At 46.7% G+C, this 25,633-nt stretch overlaps 2 protein-coding genes across 2 annotated transcripts in view; both read right to left on the bottom strand.

The window, feature by feature from the left end:
• radil (Ras association and DIL domains) overlaps positions 1 to 15,354 on the bottom strand; it is a 25,937-nt gene extending 10,583 nt beyond the window's left edge. The window contains exons 1-15 of the mRNA XM_056586436.1: positions 15,046 to 15,354; positions 13,325 to 13,424; positions 12,495 to 12,612; positions 11,508 to 12,009; positions 7,065 to 7,172; positions 5,756 to 5,871; positions 4,819 to 5,016; positions 3,836 to 4,436; positions 3,638 to 3,775; positions 3,366 to 3,496; positions 2,519 to 2,556; positions 1,926 to 2,077; positions 1,217 to 1,329; positions 369 to 485; positions 64 to 187 (exon numbers count right to left, since the gene is read on the bottom strand). Coding sequence (XP_056442411.1) covers positions 64 to 187; positions 369 to 485; positions 1,217 to 1,329; positions 1,926 to 2,077; positions 2,519 to 2,556; positions 3,366 to 3,496; positions 3,638 to 3,775; positions 3,836 to 4,436; positions 4,819 to 5,016; positions 5,756 to 5,871; positions 7,065 to 7,172; positions 11,508 to 12,009; positions 12,495 to 12,578 — 2,422 coding nt within the window. The 5' untranslated portion in view covers positions 12,579 to 12,612; positions 13,325 to 13,424; positions 15,046 to 15,354. The remainder of the gene's footprint in view (positions 1 to 63; positions 188 to 368; positions 486 to 1,216; positions 1,330 to 1,925; positions 2,078 to 2,518; positions 2,557 to 3,365; positions 3,497 to 3,637; positions 3,776 to 3,835; positions 4,437 to 4,818; positions 5,017 to 5,755; positions 5,872 to 7,064; positions 7,173 to 11,507; positions 12,010 to 12,494; positions 12,613 to 13,324; positions 13,425 to 15,045) is intronic.
• Positions 15,355 to 16,010: 656 nt separating this feature from the next.
• On the bottom strand, positions 16,011 to 25,541 carry mmd2a (monocyte to macrophage differentiation-associated 2a). The gene is made up of 7 exons (XM_056586561.1): positions 24,474 to 25,541; positions 21,557 to 21,638; positions 20,915 to 21,075; positions 20,047 to 20,121; positions 19,646 to 19,747; positions 19,134 to 19,203; positions 16,011 to 19,012 (listed from the first exon to the last, which is right to left on the bottom strand). The coding sequence occupies exons 1-7, from the start codon at positions 24,485 to 24,487 to the stop codon at positions 18,809 to 18,811; spliced, it is 708 nt and encodes a 235-aa protein (XP_056442536.1). The 5' UTR covers positions 24,488 to 25,541; the 3' UTR covers positions 16,011 to 18,808.
• Positions 25,542 to 25,633: the final 92 nt, after the last annotated feature.

Here is a 25,633-nt window from a genome sequence, read left to right as displayed (position 1 = left end):
GCAGCAGTGTCTTTGTGTGTGTGGGTGTGTGTGTGTGTGTATGTGTTTTTTGTCATGACCTACCTTTGTCCATAAGCTGGTTAAACAGTGACACGTTGGAGAAGAAGAAAAGATAGGCAAACATCTGAGCTTGGATCTCCGGGTGGACTTGGTACCCCTGCAACAGCTCCTGGGAAATCTGGAACACCTGCACACAGACACACACACACATACACACACAAACACATATTTTGTTTTGCTTGATGATGTTGAATTGTTTTTCATGTTTTCTTATTAACCTCTGTTTTGTGTGCACCTGCATGTGTGTGTGTGCGCGTGTTTAAATAGGTGCTCATTTGTTGAAGACTCCTGTAAGTTCTTGCGCGTACCTGTAGGACCCTGCGAACTGGTTCAGGAAACCCCTTGCCTCCTTTCCAGCAAGGCTCTGAGTTGTCTGCTGGGAACGGGTTACAATCTAACAAACCTGGCAACACAACATATAGGGACTGGACACGCACGCACATTCACACACAAACAAGACACATACACACTCACATATACACACAGACACACAAACACACACACATATACACAAAATCTCAATTTAAATGAATGTGCTATTTCCACATTATCCCATTATACTCGTTATATCTCCATTATACTCATAATAATATCTCCTAAAACATTGTTGTAGAGGAAATGATGAGCTGAAGTTACAGATATGATTAACTGGGGAGTAGCCCTCATTGTCAAAGATGCTGTTCCCATCACAATGTCTTATTCAGAATATTGATTGGATGAGGTTAAAATCAGGTTAGTGCCGTCCATGTAAATATAGCCACCGTTTGTTTTCAAACACAATTGTGAAAGCGGATCTGTTTATGTTCTTGTGCAGGGATAGGATGGCAAAGATTCTGTATGTGTTTGTGTACTTGTGTGTATGTGTGTGTGTGTGTGCATGTGTGGTGTGTGTGTGTGTGTGTGTGTGTGTGTGTGTGTGTGTGTGTGTGTGTGTGTGTGTGTGTGTGTGTGTGTGTGTGTGTGTGTGTGAATGAGCGTTGGGGGAGTTGTGAAAGAAAATACATTCAATAATTGACGATAAATGTATCCAATAATGTATGATATTTTCCAGCAGTGTCTTCATTCCATCTTCTCATCTCTGTAATAACATATTTTAACAGAGACATAGATACATCACTTATGACAGTTAAACGTAGTACGCGTAGTGATCGGATACCTTGGTGATGTAGTACACACACTGCTGAAAGGTGTACATGATCACTTCCTCTAAGATGGTCATGGCCTCCTCATTGGCTGATATCGTAGCTGACAGCAATGACTCCTTTGACCCTGGACACCAAGGAAATGATACGGTTAACGGTTTATCGGGGACACCCAAGGGTAACCAATGTACAGCTTGTAAGAGAGGGAGGAAGAAAAAGGTTAGATTGAGCTACGGAGGGGGCGGTAGAGAGAGGTTGGGATGTAGACAGACAGAGAGAGAGAGAGAGAGAGAGAGAGAGAGAGAGAGAGAGCGAGAGAGAGAGAGAGAGAGAGAGAGAGAGAGAGAGAGAGAGAAAGAGAGAGAGAGAGAGAGAGAAAGAGAGAGAGAGATAGACATAGGGAGAGAGAGGGAGAGGGGGATGGAGAGTGACAAGAGGTAGAAGGAGTTCTAGCGATACGAGGAACTACGTCAATGTTATAATGACTTGAGCCAACGTAGCTCAAAGCGTGTCGCTTGGAACTATATGTGTGGTTGAGCGAGAGAGAACGACAGAGCGAGTGAGAGGAAGAGCGAGAGTGTGAGAGAGAGCGGGATGAAGGGAGGGACGTAGAGAGGGAGTGTAAGAGAGAGAGGGATGAAGGGAGGGACGTAGAGAGAGGTAGTGTGAGAGAGAGTGTGGAGGAGGGGATGGGGGGAGGAAAAGGTAGTCTGAGGTGTGTACCTTGCAGTGTCTCTATGCTGTGTGTGTATGCAGGCGCCCGCTGCTGTATAAAGTAGAGCAGCTCTATGGAGTTGGACATCCAGAAGAAGATGGTCTGGAGGTCTGGCACCAGGTCTGAGATGCTGAGCAGAGACAGGGTGGCTGGGTCCTGGCTGCACACACACACACACACACACGCAAACACACACACACACACACACACACACACACACACACACACACACACACACACACACACACACACACACACACACACACACACACACACACACACACACACACACACACACACACACACACACACACACACACAAGCACGCATGAACATACGCATACACACAAACGCACACACACATATTCAAATATGATCATTTTGACCATAGGCATGTAGACAGTAATAATCACAAGAATATTAACCTGGAGATGACAAATGTAAACAGATCCACACACTACAAACATACACAAGAACACACATGCACGCACACATCACAAACATAGAGTAAAGCTAGTTGGTAAACCCACTCTCTCTCTGGCTCGCTCTCTCTCTCTGTCTCTCTCTCACACACAAACACAAGGTGGAATTTGATACTCACTGCTGAGCTTGCTTCTGTGCCAGCTCTTTTGTCTTCTCCTGCAAGTGACGCACACACACACAAACACACACACACACGTGCACGCACAGACAAACACACACAAACACACACACACACACACACACGCATACACACACACACATACAAGCACACACAGTAATTAGGTGCTCATCAAATTTTCATGTCGGTCGGACAACTGCATTTCTTCCAGCTCCCGGTGAACAACGGCCTAATACATCAACCATAGTTGCACTTTGTGAAAGTGAAAAAAGGTTTGTGAGTCTGTGAATATGAATGAATACCGCATAACTACGCTACAACTCTGCACACAGACATGAGCGTACAGAGCACAGGAACTTGGTTCTGTGTTCGGCGATGGCGTTGTCATGGTGACAGAAAACTGGCAGCAGACAGGAGTAGTGGATCAGGAGCCATCTGCCAAGAACCCTGGGCTGGTCCGTCCGATGACACAGCAGACAGCCCGCACAAATAACACTTCCCTTCAGCGGTAAAGTGTGTGTTCATGGCCTTGCAATCATGCGTGCCCTTTACATCAACACGCATGTGCCCGCCGGATTCGCCTCTCTCTAACTGCTCGCACAAGCGTGTAACACAGTACCTGTGCAACATGGGATACGCGGAACCTGTTAACTTATTCACCTGACCTGACGCCGAAAGAAGACCAAAATAAATGGCTGACCTACTTTCACCTCCGGCAATCACCTCGATTGGAAGCTAAACGAGCGTGCAAAGACGCACAAAAACACACTGACGCACACACACGCACACACGCGCGTTGACACACACACAGATACACACATGCGGTGAGGTGCGACGGGCCACTGACCCACGCGATGGTCTGGATGCGGCGCACGATCTTGAGCAGCAGCTTGCCGAAGCTGCCGGGCGGGAAGGTGGAGGCCGAGTGCTGGATGCACAGACACAGCAGGTAGGCCGGAGTCAGCTTGTGGTCGTCGCCTGGTGCAGGAGGAGAGCGGGAGACTCAAGTTTACCAGCACTTCAGAATCCAGTGTGTGTGTGTGTGTGTGTGTGTGTGTGTGTGTGTGTGTGTTTTGTCATTGTGATGGACGGGATTCAGAAGGACACACACACACACACCTCCAGGCTCTATGAGGGAGAGGATCCGGCTCAGCAGCTGGTCCTCGTGGGCCTGGTCAAAGTCCAGCTGCAGCCGCCTCTTCAGTCCTCCCCCTCCTCCTCCTCCTCCTCCTCCTCCTCCTCCTCCTCCTCCTCCTCCTCCTTCGGGTCCTGCCAGGTACAGGGCCCCCCCTCCCCCTCCCCCTCCCCCTCCCCCGCGGGGCTTCACCAGATGGGGTTTGAAGCTGCGGCGCACCGCCGGCACGCTAGACGCCCCCTGCCCCGCCGGCCGCTCCCTCAGCACCGTGCCGCACATCCGGCAGATCTGCTCCCCTCCCCCTCCTCCTCCCCCGTCCTCTCCTCCTCCTCCTCCTCCACACCCCCCGCCGTCGTAGAGCTGCCCCAGGCTGCGCAGGCGCGCCAGCGTCTGGGCGGGCAGCGCCTGGGCGCCCGCGGGGTCCTTGTACAGGAAGATGTAGTGGGCGCCGAAGGACAGCAGGTCGCCGTGGCGCAGCGCGCTGGAGCGCTCGCAGCGGGCGAAGTTCACCAGGACCCCCGCGTGGGGGAGGGGCTCCACCGCCACGCAGAAGCGCCCGCCGCCCTCCGCCGGGTCCTCGCCCGGCTTGCCGCCGTTGGCCACGCATTGGCCGTGGCCGTGGACGCCGCCGCCGTTGCCGTGGCGACGGGGCAGCGGGACGCGCCTCAGGCGGCAGTGCAGGGGCAGGATGTCGGGCGAGGAGAGGCAGATGTTGGGCCGGGCCGACGGGGTCTCCTGGCCCACCGTGTGCTGCTCCCGGTTCAGCAGGTACACCAGGCAGTCCTGGGGGAGTGGAGGGGCGGGCCCGCGTTAGACGCCGCCCAGCACGGCCTCTGGACGGCCATGTTGGGCCATCATCGGTTGATTCCACCTTCATTTGCTCTCTTGTATTCATTCGATTTATATTTAAATATTCATCCTATAGCCGATGTATTCTAGGTTTCTATTACATTATCCCTGAATGCAGACACCAGCAAGATCAATCCCTTGTGTATTTGTAATTTGGCAAACACATTATACATTATCGTACCTGATGATATCTAATAAATGGTGAGTTCTATATACGCATGCTACATGATAATCATTGCATGATTTTTGATTGTCGAGCTGCTCCAAGCGGCACAGTGCTCCTCCGTCACGCCGCATCCATCATCCCATGCTTCACCTGTTTGTTGTAGCCCTGCAGCAGCAGCAGGTGGGGCGACTGGTACAGGGAGTGCTTCACATCGCCACCCCCCCCCTGGCTCCCCTCCTCTTTCCTCCGCCCCCCCGAGCCGGGGCCCTCCCGCTCACGGCCCCCTCGGGCCCTCAGGGGCCCAGGCAGGGTGGAGTAGTACCGCTTGGGCTCCTCACCCAGGTCCAGCTATACAGACACACACACACACACACACACACACACACACACACACACACACACACACACACACACACACACACACACACACACACACACACACACACACACACACACACACACACACACAGACATGTGCACGCAGAGACGCACACACAAACAGATACACTCACATACAGACACACCCACACAAACACACTCAGACACACACACACACACACACACACACACACACACACACACACACACACACACAATGGATAGTTAATACACAAGCATACAGGGTTTTAGTCCAGTAACATGTAGTCTGTCCCACTCTTAATCCACACTCTCACACAGGGTTCCTCAACAGTGAACTAAGATCCATATGGTCTGGAGTGGATGACTCTTCAGGAAAGCGATTTATGTTTGCTGTAGTACTACTGTTGCAATCGGGTGTAGACATGTTCTATTGGCAGGTCAATGCGTCTTAGGCAGATTTGTTTCTTTGGATTGACACGTAGAAGCTCTTCGTTAAATGAAAATCAGGGGTCAAATCAAGTCCAGCCCGCTTTGATTCTTCCTACAGCTACCCAGCATTCCTCCCTGGTGGCATCTGCACACCTTGTCTTTCAGCGCTTCACTCGCACCGGGTTTTGACTCCCAAAATAATCTAATGTGTTCTGCTTTGAGTATCTTTGGAACAGACTGTGGGCTAAGTGAATGTAAACAGGGAATGTAAACGGCGGTGGTGGTCCTAAACACCCACCTGGTTGAGGCTGGTCTCGCTGAGGCTGCGGCAGAGGGAGGAGCTGCCCGGCCTGGGGAGGGTCAGGGTCCCCTTTGCCCTGTTCCTCTGGAGCTTACGGGCCTGGGCATTGATATCTGCAGCCATAGGGACAGACAGAGAGAGAGAGACAGAGAGAGAGAGAGAGAGACAGAGAGAGAGAGAGAGAGAGAGAGAGAGACAGAGGTAGAGAGAGACAGACAGAGAGAGAGAGAGAGAGAGAGAGAGAGAGAGAGAGAGAGAGAGAGAGAGAGAGAGAGAGAGAGAGAGAGAGAGAGAGAGAGAGGTAGAGAGAGAGGTAGAGAGAGACAGACAGAGAGAGACAGAGAGAGACAGACAGAGAGAGACAGAGAGAGACAGACAGAGAGAGACAGAGACAGAGGTAGAGAGATGCCGAGAGAGACGGACAGAGAGACAGAGAGATACAGAGAGAGACAGACAGAGAGAGAGAGAGACAGAGAGAGAGAGAGAGAGAGAGACAGAGGTAGAGAGATGCCGAGAGAGACGGACAGAGAGACAGAGAGATACAGAGAGAGACAGACAGAGAGAGAGAGACAGAGAGAGAGAGAGAGAGACAGAGGTAGAGAGATGCCGAGAGAGACGGACAGAGAGACAGAGAGATACAGAGAGAGACAGACGGAGAGAGAGAGACAGGGAGTTACATAAAAGAGAGAGCAAGAGAGAAAGAAAGAGAGAGGGACATAGATAGAGAGAGGTACAGAAAGGGATAGAGAGGGACAGAAAGGGATACAAAGAGAGACAGAAGACAGAGAGCGAGAGAGAGAGCGAGAGAGATCCAGAATAAATGGTTTGTTGTGGGTTGGGCGGGCGGGGGGGGGGGGGGGGGGGGGGGGGGGGGGGTAGTCAAACATTTGGTCAGGGGGAGTCAGCAGGACATGAAGCAGAGGAGTAGAAGATGTAGGCTGAATGAAATCTTGGACAGGGGGGTTGGGGATTTAGGAATACTTGACAAAACGGACAACATTTGGGCGGGTGAGACAAACACCAGGCTGTGGTGACTCGGGATAGGCTGCATGGTATCACATGGGGCGCCACACACCGCACCGGCGCACAGTGGGTGTGGTGAAATGCAAATCATCCCCTCCTGTCATCCATGAACTTGAGACAACGATGCGATGGCTCTCACGCAGCCACGCCCCCTGCCCCAACACTCACACACTCATTGGGTGATGGGGTGGTAGGGCACTGGTGGTACAAGGTAGGTAGGTAGGTAGGGGTGGTCTCCATGGCTATGACCGACAGGCCAGCCTACCTGATGGCCAGTCCCCACCTTTGGAGCCGGACTGTACCACCCGACCGGGTCGAACGGGGGAGCTCCTGTGTCTGCCCAGCCCAGAGCGACCCATGAGGGCGGCCAGGAATTGGGGGGTTTTGGTCCCTACAGCGGGGTGGGGGGAGGGGTTAGGTGGAGGAAGGCGGAGAGAACAGTCCCCACAACACCAGCCCCAGACTAACTCCCACACACACACAAGCCCACACACACAGACACACACACAGACACACAAAGAAGACATGTACACAAACACACAGAAAACATAAACACACACCACATGACAAGACATGCTCGCACAGAAGAGCAGAATTGAGCTTTGTTGTTAGTCATATCACATTGGCAAGCAAGAGATAACTTATTCAGAGATATAACTAAAGGTTTTAGTGTAGGATTTTCTCCTTAACAGCTCTGGAATTCTCACACGAAATAAAGAAAACAGCTAATGTTGAGGATTATTTTTAAGCTAACATCATCGTAGATAGAAACTAAGAAGAAATTTGTCCTTTGTTTGTTTGAAAGGATATTTTAAACCTTAAAAAAACCTTTAAACCTCTTTCATTTTATGTTGGGTTATGTTGGGTTATGTTGGGTTAGAAAGACCCACTAAACATAGTGATGCGTTAAAGTGTGGAGAGTTTTGCTACCAAAATAAACTGACTGAGATGTGTAATTTAGGCTGTTACAACAGCGCCCGAAACTGTGAGGGATTCCATTCAGGAGAATCCTACAAAAACATGAAAGCACCTTTCAGATGCTATCTCCTTTAAATTAAGTTATGAAACATATCAGTATACAACAGTACACAGTACACTCACAGGCACATGCTCAGAAAACATCCAAAACACACAAACACACACACATACCAACACACAGGGTAAACAAAAAGGAAACATGAAAAGGATATGCTCCGAGGGTACAGTATTTAAGGAAATACTGTAACACAACATAGCAAAGGTTAGTGTGAACATGAAAACAGTGAAAACGGCGGGTAACCTAGCATAACACTGAGCTTATGTATTGTAGGTTCAACAGCAAGGTAGTGGTACACTCTCAGACAGTGTTGCGCCAAGGTGTACCAGACTTTGCCCAAGGGAATGGAGGTTTCTCTTTTTAGACAAATGATACTGTCTGGAAACATCCTAGGAGCCCAGTTACTACAAGTCCTCTGATTTATCCTAACATCAAACGCACATATATCACCGGCTCCCAACTCCCTATTTACTCTCCAGTCACAAAGTGAGGAACTCAATGTAAACACGACCACAATGCTGCAAATGCCAAGAGCAAAATGGTTTGACTCAAGTTGTAGTGCATATTAGACCTCGTCATCAAACCAGGCGTTATATGGAGCAAGTAATAATTAAGATGGTTAACAATCTTTATTGCTTCATGTATAGTTTGCATGTCAGGCTGAGCATGCACACACATGGAAATTTAGTTAATTTTTATAAATCACCAATGCATAAAGTTTGTCCACAAGGCTTGCTCTAATGATCGTTTACACATAGACGTAAAAGGCATACAGAAGCAACACATAGCATAAACAAAAAACAGCCGCAAGCTCAAAGAGACTAACAACCACACACTTTCACACACCGGATTGCAGACGTCGAACTACTATGGAAGCATATATGTAGCAAAATTCAAATGGCAATGCAATTTGGAATTACATTATGCATTTGACAATTCATTATGCAATTTTATAATGTAATTTGTAAATACGTTATTCAAAGTGTATTTTAACATGCAAAGTGACAATGCAATCCTCAATTAAATTTGCAAAAGTTATAACAATACAAATAGAATAACATTTTGTCAAATTCTTTGAGTTCCTTTATACTAATTGAAAAGCTGTAGCGTCCCCGTGATTGCAATCCACTTCGCCACGCTCCGTGTGTTGCGATATTCAAATGACATTTCAATCCGCAAAACGGAATCCAAAGAGGGAATCCAAAGAGGAATCCAAAGAGGAATCCAAAGAGGAATCCAAAAAGTCAATATGCAAAGTGGCAAACGTATCAGCCAATCAGCGTCTGGGCGGGAACTACGTCACTTTCTATTGTCTCCAAGGGTATAGGGTATCTCCACAGCTGAATGACCGGGCACCCATTCGTAATGAGTCGTGATGTGGGGATACATAGTAGTCCAGCAGAGGTTGAGCGGAGGGAGCGGGAGGAAGTGTATTCTTGGAGGAGGTCCCAGAGGTAACTGGGGGCTAGGTTGTGGAGAGCTTTGTAGGTGAGGAGTGGGTGGAGACGGTGGGTCTCCCGACCCTATGTTTCGCACCCAGTCCCTGTAGCACTTGGGAAATCTTTGTGTTTACCACACTGGCGTCAAAACGTACCAGTGAGGATAAGTCGTCTATCCTATCTCCCAGAACACGCACTCTATCTACTGCATCTGTGTCTTCAACAAGATTGTTCTCCACATCATCGGCCAAACTTCGGAGCGTATCAATAATCTCCATTGGTGACCATGGACCTGACACATACGAACTAGAAGTGAACAAGGAAATTACGAGCAAGTGACGTAGTTCCCGCCCAGACGCTGATTGGCTGATACGTTTGCCACTTTGCATATTGACTTTTTGGATTCCTCTTTGGATTCCTCTTTGGATTTCCTCTTTGGATTCCGTTTTGGATTCCGTTTTGGATTCCGTTTTGCGGATTGAAATGTCATTCGAATATCGCAACACATGGAGCGTGGCGAAGTGGATTGCAATCACGGGGACGCTATAGCTTTTCAATTTGAATAAAGGAACTCAAAGAATTTGACAAAATGTTATTGTATTTTTATTGTTATAACTTTTGCAAATTTAATTGAGGATTGCATTTTCACTTTGCATTTTAAAATACACTTCGAATAACGTATTTACAAATTACATTATGAAATTGCATAATGCATTGTCAATTGCATAACGTAATTACTTATTGAATTGCAAATTGCAAATTGCATTGCCATTTGAATTTTGCTACATATATGCTTCCATAAACTACAGCCTAAATCCCTCAAACCTGTTTGTGTAAATAACGTAAATTATGTCACATATTGCCAAGCGCATTAACAAGAGACTGTAGCGAGATCAGCTGTAGAATGGTAGAATAAGAAAATGCATCTCATTTTATTGCTTTCGCTGCACTTCTGTGGGAAAATGATAATAAATCACAGTTTATAAAGTTACCATAACTACTGCTATCTTGTATCCTGCGTACCATACAAATACTCTCAACTATGTGAGTATTTGTATCGGACAGAAGTCATATTCACTGATATATACTAATAACATATATTTATAATAACTTTATTACTTCCATTTGTTGCACCATCTTGATCTACAGACCTTACCAGTGGTAACCTACAGACGTTTCCCCCCTTATAGTTCAAAGTACCACGGTAAGAAGTGGCACCCAGCATTCTCTGGTGAGCTCTAAGAAGTCATTCTTGATACAGAAGTGTTAAAGTAGAGCTCAAACCAAAGTTTGGAAAAGCATCAAAGGTATGTTAAAACCTAAATAAACTTGTACTGCATAATCCTAAGAAATACCAATACCTACTAAGCCTAGGTCCCCAACCACACAAGCATTACACAGAGGACATGAACTTGTATTTAACTGTATGTGTTAACACCCCTGCAGGCTAATGCTCTCACTGTACAAAACGGCTAATTGTACATAACTGATGTCTTATCTACCGGGGAATTGCTGAGAGAGAGCATAGCTCTGTGCAGTGAACCTTAGAGAGGCCACGATGTGTGTGTTCTCTCCATCCTATTCTCTCCTCCATTCAAACAGACACACACATGGGCAAGCAAGCACGCACGCATGCACACACACACACACACACACACACACACACACCACAAACTATTTTCTGCTGAGCAGAGATTAAAAACCAGGTACCTTATGATGATAATGTGCCAACGCTATTCTAAAATGTGTGTGTGTGTGTGTGTGTGTGTGTGTGTGTGTGTGTGTGTGTGTGTGTGTGTGTGTGTGTGTGTGTGTGTGTGTGTGTGTGTGTGTGTGTGTGTGTGTGTGTGTGTGTGTGTGTGTGTGTGTGTGTGTTTGGGGGGGTTAGAGGGGGGTTGAGTGCAGGTGTGAGACTGCAGTGCTTGTGTGTGCCTTCGGGTGTGATTAAGTTTGTTTGTGTCTGTGTGAATGTGTGTATGTGCGAGCAAGCCAGCGTGCACACATACAAGCATCTGCAGGTATGTGTGAGTATGCCTGTTTGTGTCTTTCTGTCTATGTGTGCGTGTGGGTGTGTCTGTGAATGTGTGCACGAGCCAGCCAGCCAGCCAGCCTGCCAGCCAGCCTGCCAGCCTGCATGTGTGTGCTTCCCCGTGTCCGTCTGTCTGCGAGTGTGTGCGTGTGCGTGTGCGAGCGTGCCGTGTCTGCCAGCCTGCGTGCATGTGTGTGTGTGTGTCCGCGGCTGCGTCCTCACCCGCGGTGACCGTGTCCTTATCCTTCGCGTTGAGCTCCTCCACCTCGGCCCGCCGCCGCAGCTCGAACCGCCGGGCGTGTCCCTCGCGGGGCTTCCACAGCTCCTGCAGCAGCAGGGGCTTCTCGTTGTCCCCCATGGCGCGCAGGCACTCCGTCCTCCAGCCCACGCCGTCCCCGCTGCCCTCCAGGCGGCCGATCACGTCGCACAGCACGTAGGAGTGGGCGGCGCCCTTGTTGAGCGAGTAGCGCTCCAGCGCCTCCTTGACCAGCTCCTGGGCGCTGGAGCGGTGCGTGGCCAGCACGCTCTTGTAGTTGGCGCCGGCACAGATCTCGTCCCCGAAGATCTTCAGCACGCCGGGGGCGGAGCTCTGCGTGGACAGCTCCGCCGGGTCGTCGGCCGGCCGCTCCGGGGGCTCCGCGTCGGAGCAGCGCTCGCCGCGCGCCACCGGCACGCCGTTCTCGGCCGGCACGCGGTCCCGGTAGCTCAGCGTGCGGTACAACACCTGGTGGGGGGCGGTGGGGGGCGGGGTGGTGGGGGGGGGCGGGCAGACAGCACATGCTGAGTGGGTGGCGTGGATGAACAGTCAGCCGCACACAGGTTTGACGACACACAGGTTTGGCAGCGTACAAAACAGCTGACAAACCAGTAAAGGCCATAGTTAAAGGGGACATATTATCCCACCAGGTGTTAGCCTTACAAGCCGTTTAAAAAAAAATCCGCCCCATATGACATCACTAGTGGGCGTGTCCACCTAGATCTGGGCTGGATAGATGAGCAACGTTTACTTCAGTCCACTGGGTTGGCTGGTAGACTGATCCATCCGGCACAGATCTAGGTGGACACGCCCACTAGTCATGTCATATGGGGCAGAACGGCTTGTAAGGCTAATCACACTCACACCTGGTGCTATAATGAGGTCCCCTTTAAAGTTATGAATGATAATGTGTGTGTGTGTGTGTGTGTGTGCGTGCGTGTGCGTCTGTATACCTGGGTGAAGGTCCTGCTCTGGCGTTTCAGACGGCTCTTTGACGGTAGGGACATGCTGGCCCCCGATGACGAGCCGTAGAACATGATGCTGCTGCCTCTGCTGTCAGACCCTTGACAACTGGAAAATACAAACACACACGCACACAGGCACATCCAGACACGCACAGACACCAAATCACACACACTCACCTCAACAGTTGGAAATTGGTATTCAAACAACACACTCAAGAGGGACAGACTGTATCTATAAACTGCAACGTAAAGGTTTATTTCCCATGCCAAAAAGGCTGTTTGATTTGAATTGACAGACAGAGAGGGTGAGAAACCCATAGACAGCAAGTGTGAGAAGAGAGAGAGAGAGAGAGAGAGAGAGAGAGAGAGAGAGAGAGAGAGAGAGAGAGAGAGAGAGAGAGAGAGAGAGAGAGAGAGAGACAGAGAGAGAAAGAGAGGCAGACAGAGAGAGAGCGAGAGAGAGAGAGAGAGAGAGAGAGAGAGAGAGAGAGAGAGAGAGAGAGAGAGAGAGAGAGAGACAGAGAGACAGAGAGACAGAGAGAGAGTGAGAGAGACAGAGAGAGAAAGAGAGGCAGACAGAGAGAGAGAGAGGAAGAGAGAGGCAGACAGAGAAACATTGAGCAACAGAGACGGAGAGCAAGGATAGAGTCAGAGAGGCAGAGAGAAAGACTGACCGAGAGAGCAAGATTGACAGAGAAAGAGAGATTGAGACAGACAGACCGATAGACAGACAGAGAGAATGAAATAGGGGGGAACAAGGACAGACAGACAGGCAGGCAGACAGACAAAGCTAGTTTGTCCAGAGGGAGATGAAGTACCTGTTAGAAAGTGACCCTGAGGTGCCACAACGCTGTCTCGGGGTTGAAGGTTGGAGGTTTGGAGTCAGATGTTGCTCATGTCTCAGACTGTCTTGTAGCCCTGGCCGGGAAACAGAGCAGGATGGTGTCATTTTTCAGACAAACCTGAGACCTGCACTCCATCTAATCCGACCAAGGTGTTCATTTATATTGTATCCTATCAGTTTTTAAACTATGATACAAATTCCAGACTATGAGTATATTTGTTTCATATTTATTTTTTGCTGCATAATAAAAAACAAATGTAGGTCAAATTGTCCATGAGGCTTTTTGCAAGTCTTCACAAAGCAGGTGAATTTGCAGAAAACTGAGGCAAATTCATATTTAGAAGTGCTAGTGACTTTTTGGAAACTTTCAAGTCTTGAAAACCTACTAAAATCGGTAACCATAGAAACCATTCTTTCTGGGTCAAATGCATTTCCCTGTCTGAACATTGGGTTATCTTTGGACTGTTAGAAAATACAAGAGAAAGACAAAAAGAAAAAAGATAGAATATATACTTATTACATAGAATATAACTCTATAGTGAAGTACACTTCACTTTGATTAGGTATTATTATTATCATGATTATAATTTGTATTATTATCCATTATGAATCCTCAAGCAACCACATACCTCTAGAATGATTTTTTTTTACTTCATTATAGTATGCTGTTAATAGCAGCATATTTGACCTTACTAGAAGGTCTTATGTTCCTTTGATACAACGCTTTGTTCTTTTTACAAACCTGAAAGGCAGATTGAAATATGTTGACTTTGCAAGCATTGGTGGGATAACGTGACTATTTTAAATACTCGCTAATCCAGAGTAATCTGGCTACTTGGCTGCAGTTATCTCAATCCATGGGCCAACAGACCCCTGGCACACACACGCACACACACGCACACACACACACACACACACACACACACACACACACACACACACACACACACACACACACACACACACACACACACACACACACACACACACGCACGCACATGCACATTCACACGCACGGACACAGTTTAAACAACAGAATGACCCGCACGGGGCCACCAAACCAGGCTACATTTTAAAGTCTAATTAAGTCAATTAAGCGGCAATGTTTACTGCGCCTTTTGTGTTGCTATTTCGTGAACGTCTGTCCTTGTGCAGAACGCTCGAAGGTCAGCATTAAACCATGCATAATACCAAATTAACTATAATATTGCACTATAACAAGAGTTGGCGTGTTGGTGGTTCATTTTACATTTATTTACGCCTGTTTGCTACTTATGTGGCAGTTTGGTCGTCAGTAGCAACCACCAGCGCAACAAAAGCTAGTAGAAAATTCCGCCGTGGCGCGAGCGAGCCATCCGTTAAACTCCACCGACGTTGTAACACCACTGCTGTTACGGCGGGGTTTCCCGTGCTCGCAATTTATTTTAAATCCGCGTAAATCATTTATCACAAGTTTATTTGTGCATTGGATAGACGGTTAATAACACAATACTGTGGGGAAAAAATAGGCCTGTTTTTAATTGGAACCTAAGCAGTTATATCGAATCTAACTGGTCGTTATAAATGGATGTCGGCCTAATAAGCTCAGTAAAGTTGATGCATGACTTCCATCAGTTCGGCTATCGGTGACTAGGTGAGTCCCTGAGACAGGCGTCTACCGGGTGTCTATTGCATGTGTAGTGGTGGTCTACTCACGCAGTCTGCAATGCGTGGTTCCGCGGTGCTGGGGAATCCTCGGTGTCGCTTTAATTCCATCTCACTTTAAACATACCACGCCGAGTCATAGGCAACACATAAAACGCCTCTCTATGCCGAGCGAAACATAGTCCAACGCTTATAGTGAGTCCTCAGCCACCACCCTCGTTAACTTGAACTATAAGACACCATTTATATCCTCTGTTTCCATTTGCACATCACACAGTCAAGTGGTCCAGCAATACCTACTGCCTCCGGCGACCGCATTCCAATTGACGCTAGCTCAGCCCCGAGTGGGAGCGGAAACATCCGAAGATTTCAGACAGGTCTTTTCCTCGGGTGCACCTGCTAAATCTGCGACCTGGGCTAATATCACCGTCTAGTGGAGAACAGAGGTAACAGCAACAACGCGTGGGTAGGTGACGCGCGGATGTATTTTAAACTGAATGACGCTCCGAGTTTTCTACTGTTACGTGATGATATTGACGATATTGGAAAGGAAGGAACTTGAACGGCAATAGGCTTGGAGTAATGGACTAGTTTAGGTGACTTTTGGCTTTAATTGCATAAACTACTGATACTATTGAAGTCAAGTAGGCCATGACCTTCTTGGAAAAAAAGACAATCTAAAATCGCAAAACAAATAAAACCTTTCACAGGGAAGGTATACTATATACTCATGTAAAATACTTTTATTAAAAGACACAAAATACAAAATATACAAGAATTGCTGGCATCACATAGTAATCACCAACATGTAAGCACCACAGACACAATGGCATTTGAAATATGGAAAGGAGCGATAGTGAGGGTAAGGGGAGACAGACAGAGAGAGAGAGAGAGAGAGAGAGAGAGAGAGAGAGAGAGAGAGAGAGAGAGAGAGAGAGAGAGAGATGCCTATATTTAATTTATTTTACCAGCATTTGCCACTTTAACATTAATACCTCATATTCTGCAGCCGGTAATATTGACCAGCCTGACAAACATCGGCCAGACGAGTGGCATCAAGAGAGAGCAAGAGAGAGCGCGAGTGAGAGCAAGAGCAAGAGCGAGAGAGACAGAGGACAGACAGAGGGAGAGAGCGAGGGAGTGGCGGTTAATATAATTTGTGTCTAAGCAGAACCGAGACAGCATCCTATGGCCCAAATAATCACCAGCAGCACTAAGACCACAAGAAGCAGCAGACTCCAGCATCATAGAGCATCAAGAAATACTGTGCATCGTAGTAATAACTATAATTATAATAATAATGAAGATACAAATAATTATGATGATAGCCATGTTCACAAAGGCTTCATAAAGGGCTTAGATCACCAGAGATGTAGGGCCCTCACGTCATAAGATAGACATCGTGGCCCCATTAGAGCAGAAATCCATTCAGAAGGAGTGGCCTCTGCATTCTAGGGTCCAGGAGTACATTATCCCTGCACAAACCTTTAACCTTCCTATCGAGTACAGTATCAGCACTTATAGAGGACTCCATCATCTCACCACACTGACTGGAACCAAAGGATCGTTTTAAACTTCTGGCAGTTGAAAAGAAGCAATGGAACGTCCATTAAAATATGTCAGTATGTCAGCATTGCAATGTAGTGAGTCTTTCTCCAATGAGTTTTGCCCGTGTCTTAATATAATAAACAAGGGACAAAACGAAAAAAGCCAGCTTTCGTACAATGCAGGCGTGGTACACTATTTAATATTATTTTAATACTATTGATAAATACTAAAACTTCTGTACAGTACTTACAAAAAACGGATACATTTGCCATGATTAGAGTTATTTTAAACAACAAATAAAAACGGTGTTTACTTTTTTTTGTTTTTTTGTTTTTCAAAAAGTACACATAGTATTTGGTCATGAAACAGTTAACTGGAATGATTGAGTTCGAGTCTCTTGTTGTCTGGGTGTGTTCAGAGGCAGTGAAGCAGCAGGAGGGAAAGGGGGGCCGGGACAAGAGGGCTGGGCATCGGGGAAATTGATCGCTCAATCCATTACATACTCAATACACAATGTTGAGATATGTGCAAAAAACAACAACATATCAAAGCTTCTTAGCTGTCAATACACATGTAGACCAGCATGTATTAATGCAAGCCTTTACATTTGAATCCAGAATAAAAAAAAAAACCTCAATAAGCTTTCTTATAATGTTAATATCATAAAAACATTTTTTTTTGTTCCAACACAAAGTTCACTGTAGACTAAAAGCAGACAGACTCATCATAGTTTCACAATAGAACCTTATAGAATAACAAAATAAAGACAAAAGGAACAAGTGAGGCATTAAAAGGACATTTCTAATGCCTTCTGACAATACATAGGTGCTGTACAATATGACCCAGCTGTAATAGCCAACCTAGTACTTGCTAGTACATTCTTCCTGGTTAGTCACGCTAGAGCAGTGAGCTACCACTGTTAACTAACTCTCTGTCAGGCCCCGATCACACTGAATACTTTTTGAGCAGCTGGGGCTGGTGGCGTCCATCTTGCTATTGTTATCCATGGAAACCGAGTGTTTCGCTAGCTTCTGTTGCGTCGCTGAGGGCCTTGCTTTTTTCTGCGGTGAGTGCCTTGTGTGAGTGACTGGCACAGAGGCCACTCAGGAACAAAGTGGCCAACGGAATTAAAGGTTACATGGAGATGTTCTATGGTGGATTTGCAACAGCAAAAAAGGGGCTGCTCTGCAAAAAAAAGGCTTTCATGTTTTACAGCCTGCAAAGGTGTTCTGTGTGATCGCTCCTCAACACTGCCTTGCCGTCAGGCGTGTCCCGTGTTCCATGTGCTATCACATGTGGAGTAGATACAAGGGGTGGGTGTTATGATTCTTACACTATCCTCATCGTGCGCGGTGCGTTCAAGGTATACGTGTTAAGAGTGTAAACATTGACTCAGCCGATTTGAGGCTTTGGGTTCAGGGGAATCAAGAGTACCCCCCCAATAGACGCGGTATACGCGTGCATGCCAGACAGACGCGCACACACACACAAACACACGCGCACGCACACACACCTGAGATGCCGTACTATTGGGCCAGATTGTTCAACAATACTATAGCTTCGGTTTCCTTTTTTTTAAGTGTGAAGTACATAGCATTAGAGCAGTAGTGTGCTATGAATTCAGCTTCCTGGCAGTGTGTTTCTATGGTGATTCAGTGGTTCCTCCCCCTTGTTGAGGTTAAACCCCAATTCACCCGACATGGTGGATTTCATCTCAAACTAGTAACGCGGTGCAAAACTGTATAGTAAAACGAATTAAGAAAATCTATAGCAATGCTATTTAGTAACATGTGTTGTGAGTTGATCCCAATACTCTTACACTAAAACTAAAATATAGTTGTGAATATCTATATGCCGGTTATAAAAAAAAAAATACATTCTAGTGTAGTGCTTGATTAGGGTAATCATAACAGTTACTCACTGACAAAAATGCCCATACTAAATCATAACATACCAAACGAATAGCACGCATTCTAGGGCTCTGGTCTTGTTTGATACCATAAATATGTATTTCTAAATAGAACCAAACCAATATTTACACCGACGAGGAGAACACCTCAATGCAGGGTAACGCAATAATGACAGTGAGTCAGGCAGCGCTACTCTCGTGTGCTATCAACTCATTCAACTGAACCTTTTACGAAACTGAAACGTCTGGACCAAAGCGTCTTCAGCGAGAGCCTTAGAAGTGTTCTCCTCGTAGTGTCCTGTGATTTCCCTCAATGACAGGAGCCGTTTCCCGACTCCGATGAGGTCAGAGCTGATGTCACCTGGACGTCTGCACCTGATTGGCCTGCTGGGCGTAGAGGTATTTCCAGATGGCGTAGTAGTGGACGGCTGCTCCCATGGCAACGAACAGGTGCCAGATGGCATGGGCAAACGGGACGACGCCGTCGCTCTTGAAGAAGACCATTCCCAGGCAGTAGAAGGCGCCGCCGATCAGCAGCTCATACAGGCCAGCCTGCTCAGGCTGGGGGGGGGGGGGGGGGGGGGGGGGGGCAAGGGAGGGTTTTACACAGACTGAACCAACTCTGGGCCGGGTTATGTAAGCACTACGATGTACACGGAGCAAAAGGAGGAGGGCTTCTCACCATTGAGAGAATCACCAAAGCAGGGAAGACGCCCATCACTGAATAACAGATCAACTCCATGATCTTATATCTGAGGAGAAGAGTTTTACGTTAGGAATACAGCCAATAAAGACGCTAGGTTGGTAGGTTCCGGGTTGGTGGGACAGCATGTTATGTGTTCTGCTGTTCACTTTGAAAATGTGGGGGAATGATGTTAGTCTGAGAGGAACACAGCGTGAACAAAACCACTGCGTTCCGGTAAACATGGATTATATAAACTTGGCTTTGAACGGAGCGAGATAATGTGGCATGACTCATACAATCAATGCAGACCAAATATACCAGATGGAATAAATGACCATCTGGTAATAAATTCGGGACGCAAATGTCAAAGAATTTGGTTTTACATTATCATTTACAAATATTCATGTATTCAATAACTATTCAAATCACAATTTGCCACTCGAAAGATCATTTAAGGATTCCCTGAGCCGGACAGACAAGCAGACAGACTGATGGACTGACAGACTGACCTCTCATGGAAGAAGAAGACGTAGGTGGTCCCGATGGACGCCATGACCCAGACCAACCAGCGCATGTGGGACGCCCACGGACCCAGCTCCCGGAGGTTCAGCCTGTAGACACACAGGCATTAACACACACACAGAAACACACACACACACACACACACAAGCTCCCCCCCGCAACGTTTCCGTGCAAAAACACCCACACACACACTTAACACAAACGCCATCACACAGCCACATGCAAAAACACGCACATATAAATGCACCCGCACACATATAAATGCAACCACACCCACATCGCGCACACACCGCCCCCTCACACTCACACACAAATGTACTCATGGACGCACACACACACACACACACACACACACACACACACAAACACTGAGTGCTGCTTATCTCACCAGGGAGCATAGGAGGCAGCGATGAAGAAGTAGATCACCATCCTGTCACACATATGGAAGCAGTGCTCCACGGACCTGAGAAGGACACAACCCGCACACATTAGCCTCTTTAACCCTGTGTATCTACCACAGGGATGTGATCCTATAACCCTCTGTGTCTACCACAGGGATGTGTCCATCAGCCCCTATAACCCTCTGTGTCTACCACAGGGATGTGACCATTAGACCCTCTGTATCTACCACAGGGATGTGACCATCAGGCCCTATAACCCTCTGTGTATCTACCCCAGGGATGTGACCCTATAATCCTCTGTGTATCTACCACAGGGATGTGACCATCAGACCCTATAACCCTCTGTATCTACCACAGGGATGTGACCATCAGACCCTATAACCCTCTGTGTATCTACCACAGGGATGTGACCATCAGACCCTATAACCCTCTGTGTCTACCACAGGGATGTGACCATTATACCCTTTAACCCTCTGTGTGTCTACCACAGGGATGTGACCCTATAACCCTCTGTGTCTACCACAGGGATGTGACCCTTATACCCTATAACCCTCTGTTTCTTCTTAAGGGATGCGATCAACACCCTTAAACCTCTGTTTAGATCAGGCAAGTTCACGTTCAACCCTCATGCTGTCTGTTCAACTCTCCCCATCTCACCTACAGGGATGTGCGATGGGACCATTATTCACCAGCCAATGATGGATGGCTGGAATGAACATGTGATCAATCCCTCGGGTTGGGCCGACATTCATTGAGCATGTAACCTCATTGTGGTAAGAACGTTATGATTAGGAAAAAGTAAAGTGTGTGTGACGTGTGTGTGTGTGCGTGCGTGTGTGTGTGTCCATTATGTACCGCAGGTGGCTCTTCTTCCAGGCCACAGTGTGGAAGAGGGTGGAGATGATGAAGAGTGAGCTAAGCCCCGCCCCATAGAGCCAGGCCGACACACGCTCCCATTGGTCATCGGAGCGGAAGTGCAGCATGGAGCTGCCCAGCAGACTGGGGATTATCCACAGCTACAGGAGAAGGCCATGAAGAAGAAGGTTCATTCATTACAGATTGAACAATACAATTTTGAATTGTGAAGGGTAAAATGTAAATAATCGCAATCGTCAGTTTTTTTGAATTTCCATGAGGAGAAATGTTTGATCAGTTGGTCTGGAAAAACATTAAAATATGCATGAAAAGAATGCTAAAATATGCATGAAATGAATGTGAATACACAAATGTGTTTGTGCATTTGTAAACAATACCTCAATGTAAATATATCTCTATACACTTGTTATAAAATAGGATTGCATTGCTAAATAAATGTTTCTCATTTCTAGCGGTTGATCTACTTAGGAAATTATAATCTTTTGACCTACAGATTAATTCAAATTGTGTGCGTGTGTGTGTGTGTGTGTCTTTGTGTGCAAGTCTGTGCATGTGTGCGTGTGTGTGTGCGCATATGTGTATGTGTGTGTGTGTGCGTGCGTGCGTCAGATCAATGATTACCGCGTGCGTGGCACAGTTAGCTGCATGCTCGTACTCCGTGGGCTGGTATCGTTTGTTGGATGGAACCGGATTGTTCATAAACCTAGGACATATTGAACAAAATGTACAATGTGAGCGGGACATGGTTTTATGAATTTACGTGGTCCCGAGCCCTCCTGCCTAACCCAGCATGCGTTGCCGTTTGATACGTGAAAGGAACCTCCTGTAATATTATCAAAAGTCATTTATGTGAATACATATTTGTCTCTGTTTTCTTACAAACACCTTTTATGAGGGCGCCCCCATCCAACCACCCACTCCCCACGCCCTCTTCTCTTAACGGCAACGCGTTGGCCCAGGCACACACACACGCTTTAACTTGTTGCCGTTACGGCTGTTGCCAGGCAACGGCTGCTGTTGCCTGGCAACAACTGATAACCACAGACTGATGGAACCCGAAGGTCTATCTTCCATTCTTTCGTTCGAAATTCAATACATGTAGATTAACCTATGCGTCTTAGCACAGATCGGCCCACTCGGGAACAGACTCATAAATAATCACACAGGAAGAGATATATGCATGGGCGTGGAGAGCGGATCCCGGATGTTCCTCTGGTCATTGTCTTTGGTAGAAATTGATTTTACATGTTCTGCTTTGTGGTTCCATCCTACTTCATCCATCCGTCTCTGTGATTCATGTGCGGAGGGGGAAATCGTAAGCTCATGTGTGCAAACACAAACACAAAGTCAAGGAAGCATGCAAACACACACACACACGCACATGCTCACAAACACATGGTACAACGCACAAAACCCCCTCACACACCATCCCCCTCCTTGCTTTTTTCCGTTGCATCTTTTACAGCAAGGTTTCATAAGAGACCTAGATTCCGTACATCATAGGCAAACAAACACACACACACACACACACACACACACACACACACACACACACACACACACACACACACACACACACACACACACACACACACACACACACACACACAAACACACACACAAAGGGACAATTATAGGGAGGATGCCTGTAGGGGATTCCTATCAAGAAAACGATCCGTGTAGGATAGATGCGTTAGTAGACATAACCACATTTATCTCCACTTAAAACTAACATGCTTATTAACACGATGTGCCTTGAAAAAAACTTGAAAGCTTCCAATATGAACGTGGTATGAACAATGTGGTAGCCAAACACACACACACACACGCACACTCACTCACACACGCACAGCCACTACCGCTACACACTTGCATGCCTCATACTTTTGTTCAAGGGGCTCAAAACGATGCTGGCCAATAAAACACATGTACATGACCGCAGGCGAACCAATGTGAGTGCTTCCACTAAAACCTTATTACATCATAACAGGGGGCTGTGCAATGGTGTGTGATAGCACTCGGGAGAAGGGCGGGCTAGCCCCATTCTCATTCCTGTTTACAGCAGGCCGGGAGGGAGAGCGGGCTGACGGGAGTCGTGACGGTCCTCTACACACTGGGACACTCCCAGAAGCAGGGCACATCGCGTCATCTCTCTCATGTGTACCACGTTACCAACCACATTATTAGTAGTAACAACACCATACGTATTGGTGCATGTCCATGTGTGTTTATAGACTCAGAATGAGGGTCTTTGGAAGCCAACCTCTGTCATCCTTAGGAACACCATATATTCTCAATACAGAACAAAATGTGTTTGTTTTGAGACTCTCTTATCGTGTTTCTGGTTTAAGTCTGTAAAAACAAAAACAGTTATTGGCACTGAGCGTTTACAACAAGACAGACGCCCCAGCGCAGATGACGGTCCATCTAGCATGCAGGAGCAGTAGCCCATGCAGAGATTGGCACCATTGTTTGACTCCATCCTCTGGTGTAGCCTGTCCTGTATTTAGCCCATCCAGGGCTATTAATACGATCTGATCCAGCCCAGAAACACATGGCCCTGTCCCCGTTAGGAGGAGTCTTCACTGAGCATCCACCTCTGGCCTGCCACTGCCTGACCTCCTGCTCAATGCATGCATGCATGTGTGTGTGTGTGTGTGTGTGTGTGTGTGTGTGTGTGTGTGTGTGTGTGTGTGTGTGTGTGTGTGTGTGTGTGTGTGTGTGTGTGTGTGTGTGTGTGTGTGTGTGTGTGTGTGTGTGTGTGTGAATGCTTACGTGCACGGAAGTACACACACACACAAGTGCCAAGTCCAGCAGGCTTGGTCAGTAATGACTTTATCAAACTGCCCGATAATTACCAGGCCAGAGGCCACACACACACACAAACTACAGACAGACACACACACACACACACACACACACACACACACACACACACACACACACACACACACACACACACACACACACACATTAAGCTTTGATTGCCGCACATTATTTCTATATAATATAATATATAATAATATATTCTAAATTACCAAATGGATTAGAGCGGTAGATGGTATGTCCCTAGGGAATGGAATGTGCTTGCGTGTGTGCCGTGTGAGTGTCTGTGACATTAAACAATACATCCTTATTATAAAATCCACTCCGAACATTTTAAACTTACTAAGAACATGTTGATCCACTCATCAATTGTAAAAGTGAACTCCACCCTGCCGTGCTAAAGGATAGGCTATTTAGCCCTACCTCGTCTTAGGGACGTCATCATCCCAAATAAACGGTGACAAGGCAGAGAAAGAGGACATAAGTGGCATACTCTTCAAAATGTGCCAAGAAATTCCGACAAACCGTGTTACACTGAGCCCACTGTTTGTACATGCATGAGTTATGAAGGTCTGCACGCTAGAGATAACTGAAGCGTGCAAAACGCGGCTTTCACCATCATCCTCACTAGACGATAACGGTTAGAAGCAGGAACCGAAACCGACCTCATTTACATACAATGTTGTAAATAAACATCAAACATTTCACCCACCTTACGAGATTCATTTAAAGTGGAAATATGCAACAGTTGACGAAGACAAACAGAAGAAGGCTGAAGCCCAAATTCCTTGTGAGGAAGAAAACAAATCAGCACCTATGATGGGGAAGGGGAAAAAACGCGAGATGGTTCGATGAATGGCCGTGTGAAATGAACAATCTAGCGATTAACGGCTGACAGACATCGTTGTTGCATCAGGGACATCGCTTCATCCTCGTCTCTACGAACGCTAGGCGTCGGATGCGTTGCGATCCAGCTGCTCACACTGGACGGTCCGGAAGTGTGGGCGTTGTGTAAAAAAAAAAAAATGTCGAAGGAGAAAATCGAGGGGGGACCCCACTGTTTTATATTGAGACCGGGGACATTAAATGTCTGTTCGTAAAGATCCGGTTGGTTTAGGAGATGAACGATGACCCGATGAAAATTTTAAGCTGAAATAGTGTATTTCTGTCGTCAAACAGCGTTCGTGATATTTCCTCTAGATGGGGATGGAGTCATTTTAAGAGACTGCATGGCTGTAAAGTGTCACGTAATGGGGCACTTCCGATGACGATTCATCTAAATGGCACCGAGCCTGCACTTCACTTTTATGATTTTCCGCATCATTAATATTAATTTGTATGTAGCTTCCCTTCAATAGCACGCCGTAATTTACATATGAACCATGGAAATCTTAATTGAGTCATTTCATGGGAAAACACATATTTGATTAAGCCACGTACCTATTCCATATCTTTCCTAACAGTTTTCTATAAGGAAATTTGATAATCATTTTGCTTCTTATATTTCATAGGCCTACTAGCCTTCATACTACTAAAACTTGAAAGCACCAAATATATATTTTTCGAAATTACTCAATGCACTTTGATTTGAGTTCCATAGTAGAAATATTTTATTAAATGCATATTATGACCAGCATAAGCATTTATAAGCGATACAGCATTTCAGCACAATTGGTAAACACTTGCATTTGGCTTTTAGAGCATTGAAAACCCTTCTGTTATATCATGAGCATGATAGGTAAATACCATTTGCAGCACGAAAGCTTGAATCATTCATTGCATACTTTCTGTGCGCACTTTGTTTTTCGACACAGGTCTGATCGTTGAACAGTAAAGCGAAAATATAATGCTATAAGAAGCTGGCTTTGCTTT

Source organism: Gadus chalcogrammus, chromosome 3 (assembly GCF_026213295.1).
Source record: "Gadus chalcogrammus isolate NIFS_2021 chromosome 3, NIFS_Gcha_1.0, whole genome shotgun sequence".
NCBI lineage: Eukaryota > Metazoa > Chordata > Actinopteri > Gadiformes > Gadidae > Gadus > Gadus chalcogrammus.
This window is presented reverse-complemented; position numbering and strand designations above follow the sequence as displayed.

Coding starts and splice junctions, on each gene's coding strand:
- mmd2a (XM_056586561.1), bottom strand. Junction 19,748..20,046: donor GCTGCCTCCTATGCTCCCTG/GTGAGATAAGCA, acceptor GTGTGTCTACAG/GCTGAACCTCCGGGAGCTGG. Junction 19,204..19,645: donor GTCTTCTTCTTCCATGAGAG/GTCAGTCTGTCA, acceptor TCTTCTCCTCAG/ATATAAGATCATGGAGTTGA.